The sequence below is a fragment of the Aphelocoma coerulescens genome, chromosome 4 (genome assembly GCF_041296385.1).
Source record: "Aphelocoma coerulescens isolate FSJ_1873_10779 chromosome 4, UR_Acoe_1.0, whole genome shotgun sequence".
Lineage (NCBI taxonomy): Eukaryota > Metazoa > Chordata > Aves > Passeriformes > Corvidae > Aphelocoma > Aphelocoma coerulescens.
In genome coordinates, this window is record NC_091017.1 from 51,532,934 (window position 1) to 51,554,971 (window position 22,038).

The 22,038-nt window shown below is 41.6% G+C and overlaps 1 protein-coding gene across 1 annotated transcript in view; it reads left to right on the plus strand.

The window, feature by feature from the left end:
• The window catches only part of KDR (kinase insert domain receptor), a 30,908-nt gene extending 9,696 nt beyond the window's left edge, over window positions 1-21,212 (plus strand). The window contains exons 12-30 of the mRNA XM_069014091.1: window positions 462-570; window positions 1,334-1,678; window positions 2,576-2,722; window positions 2,866-2,997; window positions 4,670-4,776; window positions 5,198-5,333; window positions 5,593-5,697; window positions 6,335-6,448; window positions 7,685-7,773; window positions 9,490-9,646; window positions 11,095-11,195; window positions 12,549-12,671; window positions 12,812-12,923; window positions 13,312-13,411; window positions 13,528-13,633; window positions 14,715-14,866; window positions 18,293-18,389; window positions 18,485-18,573; window positions 19,424-21,212. Of these exons, the coding sequence (XP_068870192.1) occupies window positions 462-570; window positions 1,334-1,678; window positions 2,576-2,722; window positions 2,866-2,997; window positions 4,670-4,776; window positions 5,198-5,333; window positions 5,593-5,697; window positions 6,335-6,448; window positions 7,685-7,773; window positions 9,490-9,646; window positions 11,095-11,195; window positions 12,549-12,671; window positions 12,812-12,923; window positions 13,312-13,411; window positions 13,528-13,633; window positions 14,715-14,866; window positions 18,293-18,389; window positions 18,485-18,573; window positions 19,424-19,628 (2,526 nt within the window). The 3' untranslated portion in view covers window positions 19,629-21,212. The remainder of the gene's footprint in view (window positions 1-461; window positions 571-1,333; window positions 1,679-2,575; window positions 2,723-2,865; window positions 2,998-4,669; window positions 4,777-5,197; window positions 5,334-5,592; window positions 5,698-6,334; window positions 6,449-7,684; window positions 7,774-9,489; window positions 9,647-11,094; window positions 11,196-12,548; window positions 12,672-12,811; window positions 12,924-13,311; window positions 13,412-13,527; window positions 13,634-14,714; window positions 14,867-18,292; window positions 18,390-18,484; window positions 18,574-19,423) is intronic.
• The last annotated feature ends 826 nt before the right edge of the window (window positions 21,213-22,038 follow it).

A 22,038-nucleotide genomic window follows, 5' to 3' on the forward strand; every position in this document is an offset into this window, starting at 1 on the left:
AGCCAGGCGAGCTGCTGCTGAAGCCAGGAGGCAGATACACACTTTCAGGTCCTTTGAACACTGATCCAAAGAGAGTCTTCATGGAGGAATATAACTGGCTTAGATTTCAGTAACTACCTTTTAGTGGTCTGAAGTTAGATGAGTTAATCTTGCCAATTAGCTGTAATTAGAAGCTGAAGAGACTGAAAAGCAGAAAAAATTGTGGGTACAACATTTTTTAACACATATACCAAAGTCCATCTTCTGCTTCTTCCCGTTTCCTTTTACCTGGTTGTTACACAGTTAAGGACAAAAATGTAAACTTCAGAAGGGGACTGTGCTTCTGCCATGCCATGGACTTGTGCTTTGGGGGGATTTTTGGTTGTGCAGGTATCTGCAGAGCCCTTTGCTGAGCTGTTGAGGTGGTTGGGTGTTACTTCAGCACTGATGTGGTATGAAATTGCTTGATTGTTCTTTCGTAGACTGTGAGCACCCTCGTGATTCAAGCAGCAAATGTATCTGCTTTGTACAGATGTATGGCTACAAACAGGGCTGGGTCAAGTGAGAGAGTGATCTCCTTCCATGTGACCAGTAAGTGCACCCTTGCCAAGGACAGCCATGTTAAATTAATGTTATTTTGTCTGTTTGCTGGTGAAAGGCACTTCAGTGCTGTTACCTGATTCCCGTCCTTTATGAAATCCTTTAATTTCGGATTTTAGTTTTACCTAAGGTTTTCTTTAGGCAGCCTTTAAAGTTGCCACTAATTTCAGCCAAGTGATTAGTTCAGCTAGTATCGGTGGAGTGGCGGGCCAGTGAAAGTGATGCAAGATGGGCACTGTTCTCCCAAGAGTGACTACTTTTAAGCTTTTACAGTCACTTAAAAGAGCTACAGAGAAAATGTGGTAATGTCACAAAATGAATAAAGACATACTGTAAGAGCTAAGACTAAAATTTTCAAAACCAGTGGCAAAGAGCTTCTGTCTCCTTAACAATTGGTCCCCATATTCACATGCCAAAATTTTATTTTAATCCAAATTTAAAAATTAGCTACAAGACAGTGCTGAGAACCATATTAGGTTGCTGTAAGTTTCTACAGGAAAAGCAACTGTATTCGTTAACACAGTCTTTCATTTGATCCATTTGAAATATATTGCTTTTAATGAGATTGTACTCCTTAGATAATTGATTGGTTAAATGACTGATTGGTTTGATTGATCTTTTTCAGTGTTTCTTTTCCATATTTCCAACCAGATAGGATGACAAAATCTGTATTTCCAAAATTACTTTTTCAAGTTAATGTTAGCCACAAAATGCAGAATCAAATAGGAATTTCTTTTACTTTTTTAACTTGCAGGGGGTCTTGAAATTAATCTCCAGCCTCAGAATCAACTGACAGAGAAGGATAACATGTCCTTGCGATGCACAGCAGACAAATTCACCTTTGAGAAGCTATCATGGTACAAACTCAGTGCTCATGTTTCGCAGAGTCCCTCTGGAGGGCTGCCCATGCCTGTTTGCAAGAACCTCAATGCTCTCCAGAAGCTGAATGAGACAGTTTCAAATACCAATGGTGAAAATGTCACCTTGGAGCTCATCCTTCGTAACATCTCCCTGCAAGATGGAGGGGACTATGTTTGCATTGCTCAGGACAAAAAGGCTAAGACACAGCACTGCCTGGTGAAGCACCTTACTGTTCAAGGTACTGATCTCTTACTCTGAAGCAAAATGAGTGGTTGTGTATGAAAATAATTGCAGTAGTGGCAGTTTTTGGTGTGTTCAGGCTTTGCATGTGTTTGGTTAATGGTGCACTCAGTTTGTTAAATAGATTTAAACCAGTTTTTGTAACACACACTTCTGGGGCTTGTCCAGGCAGCAGGGACTCTTTCATTAATACCAGTGAGGAAACACTGACTGAGCCACTGTACTGTGCAAGGAGATGTGTTTGGCTCCTGCTGAGGTAATGTGTTTAGCTCAGTAACTTCTGAACTCTACTTTTCAGAATACATTTTTCTCTGTAGCTGTATATGCACATGTGTATTCATAGCATTAATGCTGTTGCTTTGTGTGGCTGTCTCTCGAGTCTGAAGCAGTGCCTATAATTTAAAACTGCCATAAGTGATACTGGTATTCAGGCACAAGCAATGCAAGCTGATAATCAGTCAGATTTCACAAAAATAGTGATGACTTTGCTTTGGGACCTAGATGTCTAGGTTGATTAGGCAGATTCAGGAAAATACTTATACATGTTCATGGCCCATCTTGAATGGATGTTTAATGGACCAAGAGTGTCAAGGCTCTCATAAGGACCCTGGACATAGAAATGCGAAGGAAGCAATTTCTCAAGTATTCCCTCTTCCCTCAGCAGCCTGAGCAGTTACAAATTAAATCAGCTAAAGCAATTTATATCAATACTGTTGAAATTTTCTTGGCTATATTAATCTTTTCATGTCATGTGGAAGTTGAACTATGATCTTAACATGAACGCTGTGGCTCTTGGTGTAATAAAAGGATTTGAGACTGTTACTGGGACATGAATGGCTACTAATTGATCTTTTTATTAATAATCAGTAATTTTACTGTATTTTCAAACCAACAGAGCCCATAGCACCCACACTTGTTGGAAATCTGGAAAATCAAACAACAAACATTGGTGAAACTATAGAAGTGTCATGTGCAGTGAATGGCATTCCTCCTCCAAGCATCATGTGGTTTAAAAATAACGAGACCCTTGTGGAAGATTCAGGTGAGGATTGCTCCCTTGCTATTATCATTAAAATGCTTTCTTTCATGGGACTGACTGCTGATTTTCACCATGAAAGTTTCATTTTGAATTCTTAAAAAAATTGGCATAAAAATAACAAAATTAAGAATCATATTTGTTTCCAGGTATTGTTTTGAAAGATGGGAACAAAACACTAACCATCCGTCGAGTGAGGAAGGAAGATGGAGGGCTATACACCTGCCTTGCATGCAATGTCCTTGGATGCAGTAAAGCAGTGGCTTTTTTTTCAGTGGAAGGTTGGTGTTAGCTTCTTTCCAGATTGTGCATAAAATCTTTAGAATAACTAGAAGGAAAATATACTGGCTATCCTGATGAGAGATCTGAAAATATGCTATGAAATTTGTGAAAAGTCCTGACTGTTCCTAACAAGCTCAAATTGGGTGCTGTCATGGCTGTCATAAACCAGCTGTTGAGGTTGATGCTTTCTTCTCCACTATGCTCTTTAGAGCTTTTCAACAAAAATCTACCTTACTTGTGTTTGCAAAGAAAACTCTGCCAATCTATATTACATGCAAACCCATACAACAGAGCTACATAAACATGCAGCTATCCTGGGGCATCTCTGTTGTCTAGGCAACATAACTGACATACTATGTTTTTTAGCATTGGATGTTGTACCTTTTAAAATTATGTCGTTGTTCTCACAGCATCTAAGAAAAACATAGTGAAGAGATTTTGCAGTCTGTTGTGATTGCTGTCCCATTTCATTGAAACAGGTAGTGATTTTGAGTTAGGGGACTCCAGCTTTGGTCCACCACACTCTGAAAGCAGCATTTGTGAGACCCATCTCTCACTTGTTCCAGTCCTATTGTGGTGCACCAAAATACAAGTTGCAATGACAAACAATAAATCCTAGCAAGAGGTTAGTCTGCAATGTGGGTAGCTGGGACCATGATGGACTTTCAAAAGTTGCAACAAGAAGCCTCAAACTAAAAGCTCCTTGCTCTTGGTATTAGTACATTTGCATACTTTAGTCACTGAACCCTTCACAAACCTCTGTCTTTACAGTCAAGGTGGTTGTCTGATCTGTTCCATTAAGGTAATTAAAGCAATATCATGTTATCCTCATAGGTCCCTTTAGGGTATTTAGATGTTGGGCAAATGTTTACATGGGGTGGAAATTATCTGGAGATGATAGCGATGTGGATTTCAGCTGGTGTGGTAAATATGGCTGGGGCACATCTGTAGAAATTTGAAATCTGTGTAAGACATACTGTTTCACTCCAAGAAGTTTATAGTGCAGCTCATTGGAGTCATGCAATGGAGTGTGCTACTGTGTGGGAAAATCTCTATGGTGCAAAGGATGAAATACAGGAGCATGATGTGGCAAACAGGAGCTGAAGAAGAGAGCTGCCTCTGTGCACTAAAAGATGTTCAAGTGGTATCTGCTGGCCACTATTTTACGGGAAAAGGAACATTGTAAATAAGACCTTATTATCATGGGTTCTTGTAGACCCACATTTTTCATGGCCCAGATGAATGATGTCAAGAGACAAGAGAGAGATTGTTCCCTGGGTCATTCTCACAGCTCTTCATTTTCTGTATGATGGGGGTGTTTTTCTGTATGATGGGGGTGTCTTTCTAAAGAAAGAGTAATTAGTTTTTGGTATTCTAAAACAATTATTTCTTTCCAAAATGTGAATTTTACGTTTTTTATATTTGTTGAAGGTTCAGACACTGTCCTCGGAACAAAGTTGATGCTGAGAAATTGGATGGTGTGTAAAGCAACATGGAACTGTAATATTCCAACATAACCCCCAAGCTTTTTGTTTTGATTTCGTTTCCTTGCTCTATGTTGCACTTTTAAAATGAACCTTCAGAACAAGGAGCTCCATTCTTTACTTTAATGAATGAACAAAACAAATATGCTTCCAACTATCACTCAGATATTCATTTATTTCTTCCCAGGCGCTGAAGAGAAAACAAATCTGGAGCTCATTATCCTCGTTGGCACTGCAGTGATTGCCATGTTCTTCTGGTTGCTTCTTGTAATCATCCTCCGGACCGTTAAGCGGGTAATGAAAAAATTCTCATACTGTCCTATCAGCACTGGTCTTGCATGACAAATGAGAGCTGACTTGAGGCCTTTTGTGTTGCTTCTTTCCATTGTTCTTAAATCAACAGACACATTTTTTCTCTCCATGCCATAACATTCTTGCCTGGAACCAGGAGTGCAGAAATTTGTTTTTAATTGAACAGGCCCTTGCAAGAGAAAAATGTTTCATCTGGTTCTGTTTATTAAAAAAACAAAAAGAGAGAGCAAGAAAAGAAAAGTGCAAGTAATTAACAATGATCACACTCATGATGACATGGTGTAGGGAAATGGTAGCCTGGCATTTCTGGGAACTAATGAAATACTCTAAAGTGAGAAAATGGCATTTTGCCTGCACATTGCCAGCAAAAAACTGTGCAACTGCAACTAATACCATTTTCCAGGCCAACGGAGGGGACATGAAGACTGGCTACTTGTCAATCATCATGGATCCTGATGAAGTCCCAATAGATGAGCACTGTGAGAGGCTCCCATATGATGCCAGCAAGTGGGAGTTTCCCAGAGACCGGCTGAAGCTAGGTGAGTTTTCATTGCATAAGCCATTAGTGATGCTGCAACCAGCACTATGCTGGAGGGTGTTTTGGGTGCTGGCTCACCATGGGACTGCTCTGCTGCATGATCCCTAGGTGGGCTCTGTGTTCCCATAGGATGTGGTGCATCCTGTCTACATTTCAAGTCCTCTGTTAATTTCTGCTTCATTAACTCATTTTGGAGTTGCTTTTATTCTACAACTTTTGCCTGCTGTGCCAATCGAATATGTTTGTGTTCTCACTTCAAGGTAAACCTCTTGGACGTGGAGCTTTTGGCCAGGTCATAGAAGCAGATGCGTTTGGGATTGACAAAACTGCTACCTGCAAAACAGTGGCAGTCAAAATGCTTAAAGGTAAAAATAATGACTAAAACTTCAACTTGAATATACAATATAGGGATATTTGTCAACACTATAACTATTGTACCCATTGTTGTAAAAGTTTAGTTTAACAGGTGTTATCATGAAGCAATGATTAGAGAGAGTACGTGCCTTTCCCTCACTGATAACTGGAGCAATGCAGCTGTGGTTTCCTAGCCACTGCTTTTATAATTCCACTTAGGTTCAGAACATAAAGTTGCTCCTGCAATCAATTTGCACATGTCCATTTTTGCCTTATGTATCCTTGTGGGAAGTTTTTTGCAAGTCTCAAGACAATGGCTTAGGCACGCTCCAAACTGAGTTGTAATTTGGAATAGCTTTCTCCTCACTTTAAATCATATTATACTGCCTCACATTTGCCACAGGAACGTTGAAATGTGTGGTTCCCAGACACATTGTTCCTAAGGAAGATGTAATAGGGCAGTGAAATGGGGCAGCCAGCAGCTGGGGGCTGTATTCCACCCTGTGCTGTACTGGCATTGCTGACACAGCCTACCAGCCAACAAGGCTCCTCACATGATGGGCTGGATAAATACCAGAAGAGAATGGGGAGGAGGGAAAAACCTTTCTGTCTATAATGCTCCTGACCTGCATTGCTTTACCTCTGCAGAAGGGGCAACCCATAGTGAGCACAGAGCACTTATGTCAGAGCTGAAGATACTCATTCATATTGGCCATCATCTCAATGTTGTCAATTTACTTGGAGCCTGCACAAAGCCGGGAGGTGAGTAACTTCTTAGTGGGTGAAGAGGTGCAAATAAAAACCCTATTTCTTCCATTTCTGCTGCATAGGCAATTAAAATTCAAAATTGAGGATTGGAAAGAGTAGTTCTTTCTTAAAAAAAAAAAAAAATCTGATAAGAGTGAGCAGGCCAGAGGTGGAATAAAGGTGGAATAAGGGTGGAATAAGGGCCATGCAGCTCCATCCCTTAGTTGTTCTCTCACTTTGCTTTTCTGTACTTGAGATATATCTTTATAGTGGACAGCCCATGTGTAACAGACTTCAGAGCTGAGTCTAATACCAGATTTAACAAGTTACTCTTACTCTTGTCACCAGCTACAACATGACTGCAAGCTGGGACTTCCCCTTTCTGTCTTTGGATAGGCTGTTGGTGCCTCTGTGTGTGTGTAGGAGGGGAGATTGCAATTTGGAGTCCAGCTCTGGGTGGATGAACCTATTTCACTTTATAATCAGGGACAGATGTTTTGTTTAGCAAATCCAGTACTACAAATTAATTTGGAAGAAATTCAGTGTAAAGTAACTCAGTAATAATTTTTCAGGGACGCTAACTTGTTGGCTTACAATGGGATGAAAATTTAATTTGTAAAGTTCCATGACAGAAGTCAGTAGTTGAAGGAAACATAAGCCATAAATATTTATTTCCTTGTTTATTCCATAATAAAATAGAGATGGCCAGTATGTGAAACCTAGGATGGAAATTTTTCCCCATAGCATATGCCTATATGAAGTAAATTTGAACATGAGATACCACATTTAGATTGTACATTAAAGCATCTATGTCTGAAATCAAGATTCCAGTTTTAAATTTTTAGTACTTTAACTGCCTATAGAAAAGTGCATGGGTAATCATGTATGTATTTTATTGCAGAGGTTAATTGCACTTGAGTTCATTCAAATATTTATGTCGCGTCCTTACAATGTCAATTAACTTGGGCTGTTATTGGTGCTTCAAGTATAAGCACACCACTATACTTTCTGGCATATGAAATTAAGCCTGTGATTTTCAAAATTATGTGCTTTGTTTTCTTCCCTTAAACACAAGAAAAATGAATAATTTCAGTGTTTTGATTAGATTTTAATTTTTTTTATTACTGATATTTTTAAAAACCTTTGGCTGTCAGAATACTCTTTGAACTGTATGTGTTTCTAGCTGGAAGTTGTGCTGTGAGATAAGGTGGGATATTAATGGTCTAATGAATTGCTTTATGCGTTGTACAGGCCCACTCATGGTGATTGTGGAATATTGCAAGTTCGGAAATCTGTCAGCTTACCTACGGAGCAAGAGGAGTGAATTTGTCCCCTACAAGGTAAGGAGTCAAGGTTAACAGTAGAATGTTTGGTTTGGTGGGGTTTTTTCCACACACAATGTTTCTTCTTCTAGTGCAGACTGAAGCGGCAGTCCTTGGGGACGCTGAATGTCTTAGTGTACTTCTCATGGGAATGAGAGATGGCAAAGACATCAGAGGTCATCTAGTCTTTCCCCTGGCCCCTGCAATGTAGCTGTTTTGTTATTGTTAGCTTGAAATGTGCAAAGGAACTGGGCTTCCACTATTTCCTTTGGCAGACTGTTCTACACTTGGCCATATCTTTCAGGAAGTTTTTTCTGATTATCAGCCTGAATTTTTTCCTTTCTTAGTTAAGCTCCAGACCACCTTAAATAACTGCACTCCTTTTTTAGTGTATGTATCCATCAGATATCCATAGGTATCTACTATCACGTGATTATCTGTTCCCTTGGCTTGTTGCTGAACGAGGCTATACATTTCTTTTGCTGTTAATAGCTTTGTATAATTGATGTAACTCATGAGTTTACATTCAGCTTTTCAACTCCCAAGTCCTTTGCAAACAGGAGCTCCATCACAGCACCCCTCTGCACCCTGATTTGAAAGAAGGGGGAGGATGGAGACCAGCATTTTCAAACTCATTTCTGGGTAGCTCTGAGAGGAGTATTATTTCTTCAGAGGATCCATCTGGAGGATCCATGGCCTCTGAGGGTCAGATTGCTGTCTGAAGAACTTGGCTGTGTGTACCCAGCACTCAGGGTCACCCTGGGGACCCAACCCTTTTCCACCCACAGCTAAGAGGGAGGCCTCTGGGCTGTGCTCTGCCATGTTGGTAGACTTGAGTCTTCCTGCAGCTGCTGTGTTTAGATCAGAGCTTCTTCCCACTGCTTGTTGGTTCTCCAGGGGGTTATTTTTCTTTATCCTTGGAGACATTGTTTACTATTTTATATTGGCAAAGGCAGATCACTGTGTCTTCTTGTGAGGTAAAAAGATAAACAAATATCTGAGAGGCCTTGAAGGAAGAGACAGGATTTCATGAGGATGCTGACCCTTGCTTACACAAGCGGCAGGAATGGGATTTGGCAATGTTAAAAAACAGCCCTGCCAGGGAAAAAAATCACCAAACCAAAGCAATGGAGAAAATGAAAATGTTTTGGAAGACGTCTCTGGGGCTGGATTCCTCCCTAGAGGCATGCAGTGGCTTAAGGGAAGAAGGAAATAAGTCAGATGGCTGTTAGAGTTTTGGCCAAGGTAGAGGTTTAGCAGGAGGCCCTTTGCAGCAGCAGGAGGTAAAGCCATAGCAGTACGGAGAGGATGGAGTGTATGAGAGGGTTTGGCAGCATCCATCCATGTGTGTTTCACAGGTGGGGGGCACCAGGGGCTGAGGACACCAGCTCCTCAGTGTGCATTTAGTCCCCAGCATGTGGAGATGTTGCTGGGTTTGGCTGGGAGGTTGTGAAAGCAGGCAAAAGTTGTGCTGTGGAGTGGCAGAGGGTGCTCCAGGTGGTGAACCTGCATGGCCATGGGCTGGGTTTTGCTGGTACTGTCAGTGCACCAGCCTGGTGCCCCAACCAGCACTGGCTTGGAGCAGAGCAGCTGATCATGCCTTCGCTGGGTTGCTCTCCCTGCCTTCCCTGGTCACCTTGGCACAGACCATAGGGAGCATCACTGCCTCTCCAGTAGAAGTTTCTGGCATGCTTTCAGCTTCTGATTTTTCTCACCCTCCCCTCATATTTCTAGACCAAATGTGCCAGATTTCGGCAGGGGAAAGAGAACTACGTTGGTGATGTCTCTTCTGACCTGAAGCGACGGTTGGACAGCATCACAAGCAGCCAGAGCTCAGCAAGCTCTGGCTTTGTGGAGGAGCGGTCCCTGAGTGACGTGGAAGAGGAGGATGGTAGGATATGTCTTCTCCTGGTGTTGGAACATGTGTCATTGGTGGGGCTGATGAGGGACATTGGGGACTCTGTGATTTCCAAAGCTCCCTCAAAGCTGTATGCAGGCTATTCTCTGGTTGACCAAAGTTCCTGAACTATGGATTATCTAGATCAGCATCCCAAACCCCTCAGCCCAGTCCCAGATAATGTCCTGCCTGAAAAGGGTCTGTTTTTAGTGTGAAGCCTTTTGGAGATGTATGTGTTTAATGCCTCTATATCTTCCGGTAAAATCGCAGCGCACAAACTCCAAAGGCAATGCAGAGAGGGATGCACCAGGGTGCTAATTGAATTTCCTTAAAGTTTACCCAGAAGTTAAATACTGTGAAATGCTATTTGCTTCCCTGCTTATTAGCAGAGAGCTTGCTTTGCCTTCCCTCGGCCCAGGTGGTCTGTCAGGAACAGGAAGCCTGAATTATCCGCTCATTCAAAGCCTCCCCAGGATGCACATATCCTCTGCAGTGGTTTCACTGATACATTTGCCATGTCCTCCTTTGGCAGATGCAGCACAAAATGCTCAGTGCTGCCATTTCAGAGGCTGCTAATTTCACCTAGGGTTGGGATCAGACTAATTGGGAGGAAGGCCATAGCTCTACTGCTTGTACCTCAACTACTACTTAAAAATCATTTAATGCAAAGAAAAACATCAGTATGTGAACAGGGAGAATGATCTTGCAGTTTCAATGCAATGCAATAGGTAATGTCACACATGCATTTCCACACCATCATGGTCCCTTTCCAGTACTCCCTGGTGTAAACATTCACCCTCTGAGCTGGGATGTTGCCTGAAGCAGCCCTTAGGTTAAGGTTTTAGCCACCAGTGCTGTGGTTCTTGGTAGATGCCTGCTTAAAATGAGGAGCTGAGCAAAGAGTTGTTTATTTCAGCATGAACTAAATGCCTAGGTATCTTTGGATATTTGAGTGCATTATTCCTCCAGATCACTAGAGGATGAGGTTAGGGTTCTTCTACGCTAAATTAGCAGGGCTTTTTGCTGAATTGAAGTCTTTCTCCCTATGGCACATTCTTTCCTCATAAAGACTAGGTGGGGCCTCCCTCTCCTTAATTTCTAGGTTCAACTGGAACCACAGAAAGCTTTACTGTCCTAGGAACTTGTGAGCTGGGTTTCAGTTGTTTTGCTTTCGGGATTGTTTTGCAAATCTTTCCGCTGGTGGGAGCTCTGGAAATAAGCAAGGAGGCCTAGGGTATAGCCCATCATCTCAAAATTTATTTTGCACAGGACTAGTTTGATGTAAAATGGGTTGTTAGGGATAATTATACAGCCAAAAAAAGTGCTTGATTTGCTCTTCCAGTCCAGTGTGGCATAAGGTTCACATGGACTTTTACCTAACAGCAGTTATTGGTGAAATCAGTGACAAAGGGCATGCTTGACTGTCATCTGATTCTTTGCAGCTGGTCCTGAAGACCTTTGCAAGAACCCTTTGACCATGGAGGACCTCATCTGTTATAGCTTCCAGGTGGCAAGGGGAATGGAGTTCTTGGCTTCACGCAAAGTAAGGAACTTCTCAGGAAGAGTGGCATGTTATTTATTTGACTGTAGGAAGTAATGCTGTAGGTCTATAGAAGGAAACAGCATGTTCATCTTTGGACTAGCAGTCACCCGCAACATTTTCTTTTTGCTTCAAGACATACCCAAATCATTAATGCTACAGAGGGAAACAGCGTGTGCATTTATTGACACAAATGTTAGTGATCTGTATAAGGTTTATGGGCCACCACTTCACAGAAGAATGGTTAAGTGGTTGGAGGAGGGGAGCTGACTTCTAAGGACAGTTAAAGGAATTAGGGACAAATCCCTGGTAACAGGAGCTAAATGAGAGTAAAAGATTTTTCTCTGAGGAGCAAAAGGTTGCTTGTACCTTGTGCACTGGGATTGGAGGGGCAATGTGAGAAGAGATGATACTCAGCTACGAAACTTCATGGATGACTCCTTGGATAATCTCTTGTGGAAGACACCCTGGCAGTCAACAGCACCTCACTTGCATTTTGGCCTTCTAGAAGTATTTTTCTGTGGTTTGAGCCTAAATATGTAGAGCACATATTTCAAAGGATGACAATTCCAGCAAGAGTGAGGAATTGCCTGCAGCTGTATAGAAACAAAAGATACTTAGAAATGGGAAAAGAAAATAGAAGTAGGAAATACAACACTGCTCTGGAGTGTTAGGCTAGGTGTTCAAGAGCAGACTTCAGAGTCTTTTTCTAAAAACATGCTCTTGTCTGCCTTTCATACATCTTGATTGATGTGCGTGTGTAAAAATACCTTCTTCCAGAATCTGCAGTTTCCGTCCATACTAGAAGCAAATCTGTAGCCACTTTCAGAGCCTGATTTTTTTACTTCAGGCTACTGAGGCTTGAGTTTTGAAATGTTTGGTTGTTAACTAAGCTGTTGTTCTGCATAGGTAGAGATGTGGACTTCTTTCTCTGTAGTAAAGATTAGTTTGTGTTGGAATCAAGTCAGCATTTTAGTGTGGTGTTTTTCAGAGAAATAGTGGAGTACACAGATTTGAGTGAACCTAAGTAAATCTAAAGGTAATCAGATCTGAACCTGTTTTGTGTCAGCTTCTTAGGATAATTAATTAGCTAACTTCAAAGGCCCTCTCTGCACAGTGGATAAACAGATGTATGTTTGGACTTGGGAACACAAGTCTCCCTGAGCCAAATCAGTTGTGACCATCAAAAAAGCACTTAAAATCAGCAACTGTTGATGCTGAGGTTTCTTTTTCTTAAAAGGTTTTAAGAATTATCTGGCCTTTGAGGGTAGGAGAGCACATATGTGAAAGAGATCAGCCCTGTGGACGGAGCTGTGACGACAGGCAGCATATGAAGTTGTTTACTTCTCTTTGCAGTGCATCCACAGGGACCTGGCTGCTCGTAATATCCTCTTGTCAGACAATAATGTGGTCAAAATCTGTGATTTTGGCTTGGCTCGAGACATCTACAAAGACCCAGATTACGTCAGGAAAGGAGATGTAAGTTTCAGATTATCTGTTTGATAGAGAATTAATATGAAATCAGGACTTCTTTTTTCCTTTTTTCCCTTAAAGAAGTTTGTGGAAACTCAGTGTTTTTCTAAACTGTGATACCATTTTGTTTATGAAAATTCTTTTAGGCCAGACTACCCCTAAAATGGATGGCACCAGAAACCATTTTTGATAGAGTATATACCATTCAGAGTGATGTATGGTCCTTTGGAGTTCTGCTGTGGGAAATATTTTCGTTAGGTGAGTCACTTTAATTTTACTGAACCATCTTTAAACAAAAGAGTCTGAAGAAAACAGTCAAAGTGTTCTTGGATCCTCTGTTGCATTTTCTTTTTACTTCTTGAAAAATTCCTATATATTTTCTCCATCAAAATAAAATATCAAAATTTTCTTCAAAATGCAAATGTAGGAACATAGGCTTGAAATGCTTCTTCATGCAATTTCAGTATGTGATGATGTGCCTCATTTACTCAATCAGTTGCTGTTTCCATCATAAGTATAAATTGTTTATGCATCCAAATACACCAAATTGTCTTATTAACACAAACCATAACAAGTTATTTGCTTGAAAATGAATCCCAAAATTTAAGAGTCTAATGCATTAAAATTACTGTTGCTTTCATTTTAGGTGCATCACCATACCCTGGAGTGAAAATTGATGAGGAATTTTGCAGAAGACTGAAAGAAGGAACGAGAATGAGAGCACCAGATTATACAACACCAGAAATGTGAGAAACTGTCCTTCCAGCTGCCCACATTTACCCCACACTACTAGCAGGTGCAGGAGCAAGCAATAGGTGCTGTTTTCTTTATGCTGGTATTTTAATTGGTTTTGTTGTTCTAGGTACCAAACAATGTTGGATTGCTGGCATGGAGATCCTAAGCAGAGACCAACTTTTTCAGAGCTGGTGGAGCACCTGGGGAATTTACTGCAAGCCAACGTCCGTCAGGTACGTGAACTGTATTCTCTGCTTGCTAAAACCACCAGCTGAATCTGTCCTGTTCTGCCAGCCACCACAGCATTCCATAGTTGGGTACTGTGTGCTGGAGCTGTCACGGAGCCTGGGCTTCTTCTACCGCTCCCATTACTGACCACCAGCTGGGTCTCTGACTAGCAGAGAGTGACTTGCGGTGTAAAGATCCTGGAGGCTGTGTTGTGGGAACCAAAAGTCACTCTGCCCTGCCAGTAAGCCTTCCCATGACACTACTGCTGTCTTTGCTGGGGAGTTGTTGGCACAGGCTCAGTTCCCTGCTCTGCTGCTGATTTCTCTGCACGCTGCAGACGCATTCCAGCAGGTAGCTCCTGTTGATCTTACTGTGCCAAAGATAGTTATCTTAGTGTATATGAGGGTGTGGGCTGCAATGCTTTTAATGGCTAACCTGGAAAACAAGGATACAAGAACTTCATTGCCTGTGAGCAGCTCCACGCAAATGAATGTATTAAGGCATGACCTGTGTGCAGGCATTGCAGTAAAAGAGCCCACTGCGACCAGGTGGGTACATGGGCTTCCCTTTCAGGCTCTCCATCTTGTGGCTTCCTCTTCAGTAACTACGGAAGTGGACAAGGCCGGGGCAATAGATGTGAGCCCACTGAATGAAGGAGGATTTATTTGGCTGTGTGCTCCCCTATTAGACAAACTCTCCCTTTCTAGTCTATCAGTGATGATGCATATTACACTGCCCCTCTAAAACATCAGGTTCATTTTCTTTGTGGCATTGGGACTCAAACATTATTAAAATCTACTTTTATTTTTTCAAAGACATCAATAAAAAGTCCAGTTTATACATTATGTTACAGTAAATCATATAAAAATCTATTATTTTTAAATTCAAAGCTGCTTGAAAGGGGTTCTTATTAAACTTTTTTCTTTTAATATAGCTGCTCCTGCAGAGGTGGTATACTGTTCACAGTTTAATGAAACACCCACACTGTTGGGCTGATGTATTCTCCATGTACGTGCATGTATCTGTTTATGTCTGTGTGTCTCGGTAGCCTATTTATTTTTTGTATTTTTTCACTGCATTCTACAGGATGGTAAAGACTACATTGTCCTTCCTTTGTCAGTATCACTGAATATGGAAGAGGATTCAGGTCTCTCTCTCCCAACTTCACCTGCTTCCTGTAGGGAGGAAGAGGAAGTCTGTGATCCTAAATTCCATTATGACAACACAGCAGGAATTAGGTATTTTATATGGTGGACATCCTACTGGGGCCTCTGGGAAGGTTTTGTTCATGCTGGGGGAAGGGAAAATGAAAGGAAGAGACTTCAGCTGCCTGGTCCATATTTAACCTTCTCCATAGGGATAAGAAGGAATTTGTAAAGCTTTTAGGCAAAAGCTAGTTTCTTACCTTCCCATTTAGTGATTTTCTTATTTATTTTTAATGTTGCTACCCTTTCAAGATTTGGTATTCTCATTCAAAAACAAACAAACAAAAAAAGCAAAAAACATGAAAATATCTGTTATTTGTTTTTGAAGAACCAGAACATATAGAAGGTTTTACTGGTCCAATTCAGTTGTGTTTGCAGTGTTCTTGTGTTGCAGCTGCCAAGAGTATTAATGATGATAGATCTGTCATTAATAATCTCTCTGGCCTTTCTCCTCCTAAAATGAAACACTGGAAAGTAGGTCATGAATTGATAGCCAAGAGGAACGCGATGTAAATAGTGTTGTCGTGGTTTTTGTCCACTGCTTGCTTCTGGTGGGCTCCTAGGGCATCCATAATGGTAGATACTGTTGGGCATCATGGCAGAGGTGACTTTCCAGTAAGGAGTTTGTACTAAAGCACTTCAGGGGCTTATATTGGACACTTTGAGGACCTCTGGCTTGGGATGTAAGGGAGAAAGGCATTTTCTCATCCAGCGCAGCCACTGAGATGCTGGGAGCTCTGGATTGCTCGATCCAGTCTCAGAAGAAGGAGGATAGAAAGAGATGGATGCAACCATCAGGGTGGAGACAGACTCTGTTGGCAGGTTTCATGTGGTTTCCATGAAGCAGAGCCCTCTGCCTCACTGCGTGTATCATACTCACCACAGACGGAGTTCCCGATGGTTTGGGGTACAGCAGGAGAACATTTCTATGTGGTTCTAGAAAAGACTACGTGGGCACAATGCACTTCACACTTCAGTTGAACTTATGATCCTGCTGAACCCATGTTTTAGTAGTGGGACAGTTCAAACTATACATGTTTAAAAGACAAAAAAGCATGATTTAACACTGAAAATATCACACTTATTTTCCACTTTTAATACTTCCTATATGGCTTTTCTTGGTCCCCATTTCCTGTTATGAACAGAAGTAAAAGCACTCTGTCAACGTTTGAAGGAGACTTTGAATCTCTTTTTTCTCGTCTTATAGGATTGTGAAAGCACTTGTGGAAATCATGGTAGGAGAGGCAAAGTGAGGAGGTTAAGTCATGCTTAGGGGCTTTATTCTTATATTCTGGTAGCTGAAAACGATTTTGTAGGCATGGATCTTGCTATATAGGTAGTAGAAAAGATTGATCTGTTCAGAGATGTCTTTTTCAATCTTCACAAAAATACTAACTATGAGGAAAGGCTGATAAATATAATCTCTTAATCAAAGCTGGAGGAGGATAACAAGCACAGGGAAAACACGGAGAGTATTTAAGAATTTTTAGATTGCTGATGTAAATTAAAATCAGCAGGATGTCCTAGCATCTGCCATTTTTCACTTAGTAAATAGATATGCAATTTCTGAACCTTGAAAGATTGTCATTAAAAACAGTCAGGTGAGGTATAGAAGAGTTAGTGTAAAGTGTAAAGGTAATGCCTACTCTTAGAAAGAACAGAAAAAATGTAATTCTGAAATCAGTTTAATTTGAATTCTGGGAATGATTGTGGAATAAATGTTCAGATAAATAATGGTAAATGCCTACAGGAAAATAACTAAAAAATGGCCAGCATGGATTCATCAAGAACAAATCAAGTCAAAGTAATCGAAGTTTCATTTTTAGAGAGAATAATTGACCTGGAGGATAGCAGAGAAGATGCATTTTGATTTCCTGTAGAACATTTTTGGCCTTTTCTTAATGGGACAATCTAATACAAAATGCAAACAAATGTCAGGAAATACTCTGAGGACATCAGCTGAGCTCTCACTGCCACCGAGCAGGAGTCAGACTCCATGCATGGCCTCTCTCTGCCTGCACACTGTTTCTAGTCCTATTTGCACAGTAGTTTGCTTAACCAAGAGGATCTCATTCACTGTAGCCCTTGTAGGCTGGCTCTTGTCTGGGCTGAGCAGAGGCTCCCATACTTGGGAAGTCATTCAGATCAAGAGGCTGGGCTTCTCAGTCCTCACCATCCTGGAAAACTGTAGTGCTGGCCATGCAGCTCTGTGCCTGGGTGGACATTTAAATGCAAGCACAGAGGGAGCTTCCAAACTTAGAAGGCAAGTTCTGGAATAAACTTCTAGTCATACAAGATCAGGTTGTCCAGGAGGGTGAGTGGACTAGATTGTCCATTTGATGGTTTTGGTCCTGGTAGTGTTGGATGGGAAATAGATTAGATACCACTGCAGAGGAGCAGAAGACATGGCCAGTGCAGAGAGCTTGAAAAAACTGGTTTTGTTAAGTTTAGGAAGAGAAAACAGAGAGGGAACATAGTATCAGTTTTCAGTATATGAAAATTTGCTCCAAAGAGGGTGTTAAATAATTGTCCCAGCATTAGGAAAAATTTTATTTGCAGCAAATACTTGGGTTTAATATTTGAAAATCATTCTAAAGTGTGATTGAGCACCTGAGCAGGCTACACAAGGAACTTGTAAAATCCCCACCAGTTTAAATAAATGTCTGTTGGAGATAAGCAGGATTCAGCATAGCTAGACTCAAAGCTGGGAAATGGGGTGAATGATACTCTTAATTGTCCCTAGCTTTGCACTTCAAGTGGATGCAGCTTACTCTACTAACTCCATGGATTTTCCTTCATTAGTTGTTAAGAACATAAATTTGCCCCGTTTAACTGGGACACCATCCATTTTATTCCATATTCACTTAGGCAGAAAGCTGAGGGTGCCGTTTTGTTTGCTGTATTAGTATCTCCATGAAAGTAAATTTTATTGTTTTGTCCAATATTTTTTATGGATGTCATCCTGAACCAGAGGGCTTCTTTTGGAGAAGAGCCTTCAAGAGAGATTTAGCACTCCCTGTCCTGATCCCCACGGCTGAAGGGCAGCAGTGGGCTGAGTCTGCTGTTGTTGTCCTAGGTCCAGCCAGGGGTCTCAGAAGTGCCGTCCGAAGGAAGAGACACACGTCTGTGCTCCAGGCTTCTCTGTTTATTATACTTCTAAGCAAAGCTTGCAGGAAGTGAAGCCCTCAGTGTAACTGAGGAAAGAAGCTGTTTTCTCAAAGTCATTTCTTAGAATTTGCTCAGAGATCAATATTGTCAGGAGCAGAAGGTCAGAAATATGGCACTTTCTAGGCTGTTCATCCCTTTCAATAAATAGATATTTTGAAGTTTGCATAATATGTTTTGACAAAAGGATTAACTTCTCTGAAGAGAGATAAAAGGGTTCTGATATCATTGTGCTGTTTGCAGCCAAGTTGTGGATAGTGGACACAGAATTTTATTGTTTTGTTTTCTTTGCAGTCAGTACCGACAAGGTAGCAAGAGAAAAAGCCGCCCAGTGAGTGTGAAAACATTTGAAGATGTCCCTTTGGTAACCACTGTAAAAGTTGTTCAGGAGGTGAGTTTGTCTATTTATACATTCTTCCTTCTATTATACATTTTTTTTGTGGTTTTAATCTTTTTCCATTTAATGCATTTCCAACACCTTTGCAGGAAAACCAGACAGATAGTGGGATGGTTCTTGCATCTGAAGAGCTGAAGGCATTGGAAGAGAATGAAAAACAAGTGAAAATACCCTTTAGGTAAGGCTCGTAGGATTGAATATGACCTTTTACCTGCAGTATGTCAGAAGACTGATTGGTTTGTAGAATTGTTTGGAAGACAAAATCTTGTCTTAAAGTATTTTCAAAACCAGAAAGCCAAAATTGTGCCCGGTATGCCTGGTCATCTGCATTTGGTATTAGGAGAGGAGAGGTAATGCAGCTTTTGAAAGCCCCAGTCAGCACCCAGAAAGGACTTGTATTTATCAGCTGCAATAGTATCAATCAGCCCTCGAAGGTACTGAGCTGGTGCACAAAACTGAGCACGAGGACCTGTCTGAACTCTTGGTTTTGGTCTTCTGCTTGCTTTTTCTTTCTTTTTTTTTTTAATAGCTGACACTCAAATTTTCAGGGTGTATCTAGGTGTATTTTCAGAGCATTTTACAGGGGTTTCATTGTGCAGTTCACAGGAAGCACAGTGGTGTTCATGGAGCTGAAACCTCACGTATGCTCTCTGAGAGCTTCTCAGGAATTATTTTTTTCCAGAACAACTTCAGTGCAGACGAAGATATACTGCAGTTTCAATTGCACCACAGCTGAAATAAAGCCTCTAAAAGCTTTCTCTTCATTTCATCTGCGGTTGCAATCTAACTCCTTGTATTGTCATAAAATTAAACATCTTTTTCATGCATTAGTGAAGTTAGGGCATATGAAAAGGTTTCTCCTTATAATCAAATGCATGTTTAAAAAGGCTCGAAGCCAGGTTTAAGTACAGCCTTTTGCTTTGGTTGTTGTGATGGAAAGCAGCTGCCATCTGGAGTCGCCCACCTGCCCTCCAGAAGACAGCTCTCTCCACAGCTCTCTCAGCCCTGTTTCTGGCCGTTTTTTGCAGCACACTGGTGCCCAGCAAGAGTAACGAGTCCGTCATGTCCGAAGCCTCCAACCAGACGAGTGGGTACCAGTCAGGATACCACTCGGATGACATGGACACCACCGTCTACTCCAGCGAGGAAACTGAACTCTTGTGTGCCCAGGAGGCTTCGCCCCCACTCTGCCGTGCTCATGGGCTCCCCTACGAGAGCCCCGCGCCACTCTAGGGTGAAGCTGGCAGCTCCAGCTCCCCCTGGGATGTGCCTTCATTGCCTGGGCTGGTGGTATTCAGGTTTGACGTATTGAAAGATGGCATCCGTAAGAAAAGACATTTATTTTTCCTGAAGATGATGCAGAAGCATCTGGCAGCAAAACTGCGCTGTGCCAGACTGGGGTTCTTTCCTCAAGAGATGCTGGTGGCTGGGGGTGCAAAGCCCCAGCCGTGGTGTGTGGGCTGTGCCAACCCCATGGCAGGAGCTGACCCTGGTGATATGTGGAGCATCTGCCTGATGCAGGCAGCATCACGGCATTCAACTTAAATGTTTCTACTTGTACGAAATAATGGCACATCCCTGCTTTTGTGGGGGTTTTTTGTTTGTTTTTCCCCTTGTGTGGCTGGACTCCAGGAAGGAAACAGCACGGCACTGGCTTCTTGTTTCTCAGAGTTATTCCTTGCTTGTACCTTCACAAACAAAAAAAGGAACCTCCAGCTCAAGGCTCTGGCACTCACTGACAGCCTGAGACTAAACATAGGCTGGGCTAAATATAGGTGGGGGTGATGGTCTCTGTCCTTGGCAGAGGAAAAAGGCTGCTGTACAAGTCCTCATGAGCTGCATTTTCTCAGTGAAGTTGGTTAGTAGGGAGAAGGCAGAGCATTGAGCCAAGTAATGGGACTCAAATGGCAGGGCCGTGCCTGACCTCTGAGGATGGCTCTGCTCCCCTTTCATCCCCAGCACCCTTGACTCACGCCAAATGCCTGCCTGCCTGCCTCTGAGCTGCCTGAAACTGCTGCAAAAAATATTCCCCTCCCCCCAAATCACCACTTGCAACAGGGAGAAAAGGCAATGCCATTTACCCTAGGACCACAGGAAGCTCTGTGGTTCTGGTGGGGCATCCTAAGGGCACCCTACCTCTCATTTCATCCCCCCTCCCACAGATTTAGGTCTGACTCTTTCACTTTGAAAACTCAAAGTCTGTTTGGAGTGGCAGAGATCTCAGTTTATGTAGCCTTGGGAATCCGTGGCTGGTTTCATGGCAGCTCTGATCTTCTCCGAGTGATGAAATTGTGCCTAATTGTTGGACAACTTCTTACCTGTGCTCATGTAGTCCCAGAACTCTATTGATAGACACAATGAGGACTACAAGATTTTAAAGTGTAAAGCTATTTCTACTGAGTTCTTTTTGTATTTTTATAAGTATTTTTTTGTTTGTACTTACTATAATGTCAAATGCTGGGAACCATGAATATAAGGCGTATACAGTATTTATAGCCTCTTTATGTAGAAATAAATGTAATATATTAAAATATAAATATATATTATATAACAGATATTGTACTATTCACATTTTGTATCGGTGTTCTGTAGCATTGCAGAGGTCACAAAATTTTTTAATAGCTAAAACTTTTCACTTCATTAAAAGGGACTGGAAATTTACAGTGGGGGGCTACAAGTAGGTTTGTTTTCTTTCGTTATATTCTTTCTATTGATAGGGAAGATTCTAAAGTACTGCTTGTTTCAAGTCTATGAACATGTGCAGTAAAGGAAACTTCAGTGGTTTTTAGCAGCTGGCAATAAATACCTTTAGAGAAATGGACAGAGGAAGAGACTGCTTTTGCAAGCTGAATCTCCTCTGAAAGAGTTTATTATGTTCAGTTGGGGATGGTTGATCTAATTGTATTGTGGCTTTTGCCTGGGGAGTGGCATTTTCCCTTAAAGCCTTATTCATCTTTTCCCACTTGTGTTTCTTCCAGCTCACTTCTCATTGACTAAATGTTGTCTCTGCTCTTGTGCAGTGAAGTCTTCCTTTATTTTAGATCTGTACTTAAAGCTCCTACCTTTTCACTCTGTTGTCCAATTTTTAACTTTCTCTTCTGCACTGTGTAGGCCTTTGCTCTCAGGGCAAGGCTGTCCAGTGCTAGGGACATAACAGCTTATGCTAAAAAAAAGTGCAAGGGTAGTTAAGCCACAAATTGCAAACTTTAATTCAGCTTCTCTTTATTGCAGTTTGAAGTGAGGCTACTGCAGGCTACTGCATAGTGAGAACACTTGTCTAGGAAGTGAGAGATCTCACTGCTGAATTCTTCTCAGGCTGAATATGGGACTAATGCCTTCTACACATTATGTGCATTGCCCAAATACAAGGTTATGAGATATCAAGCTGTAAATGTTTCTCCATTGCTCCCCCTAAATCTAAAGCATTTTACAGCCAGGAAATCAGGAGCAGGGAGGTCAGATAGAAAAAAAAAAGGGAGAGACTTCCTAAATTTTGTGCAAGGGGTTCTATGAAGGACTTGTATTTTCATGTATATATTGGACATTTGTCTTGCTTCCCAGGCAACAGTCTAGCAATCAGAGTATGCTCAACAGACAATGCTACATCATTTAACATCCCCCCTCTGCAATATTTTTCAATATC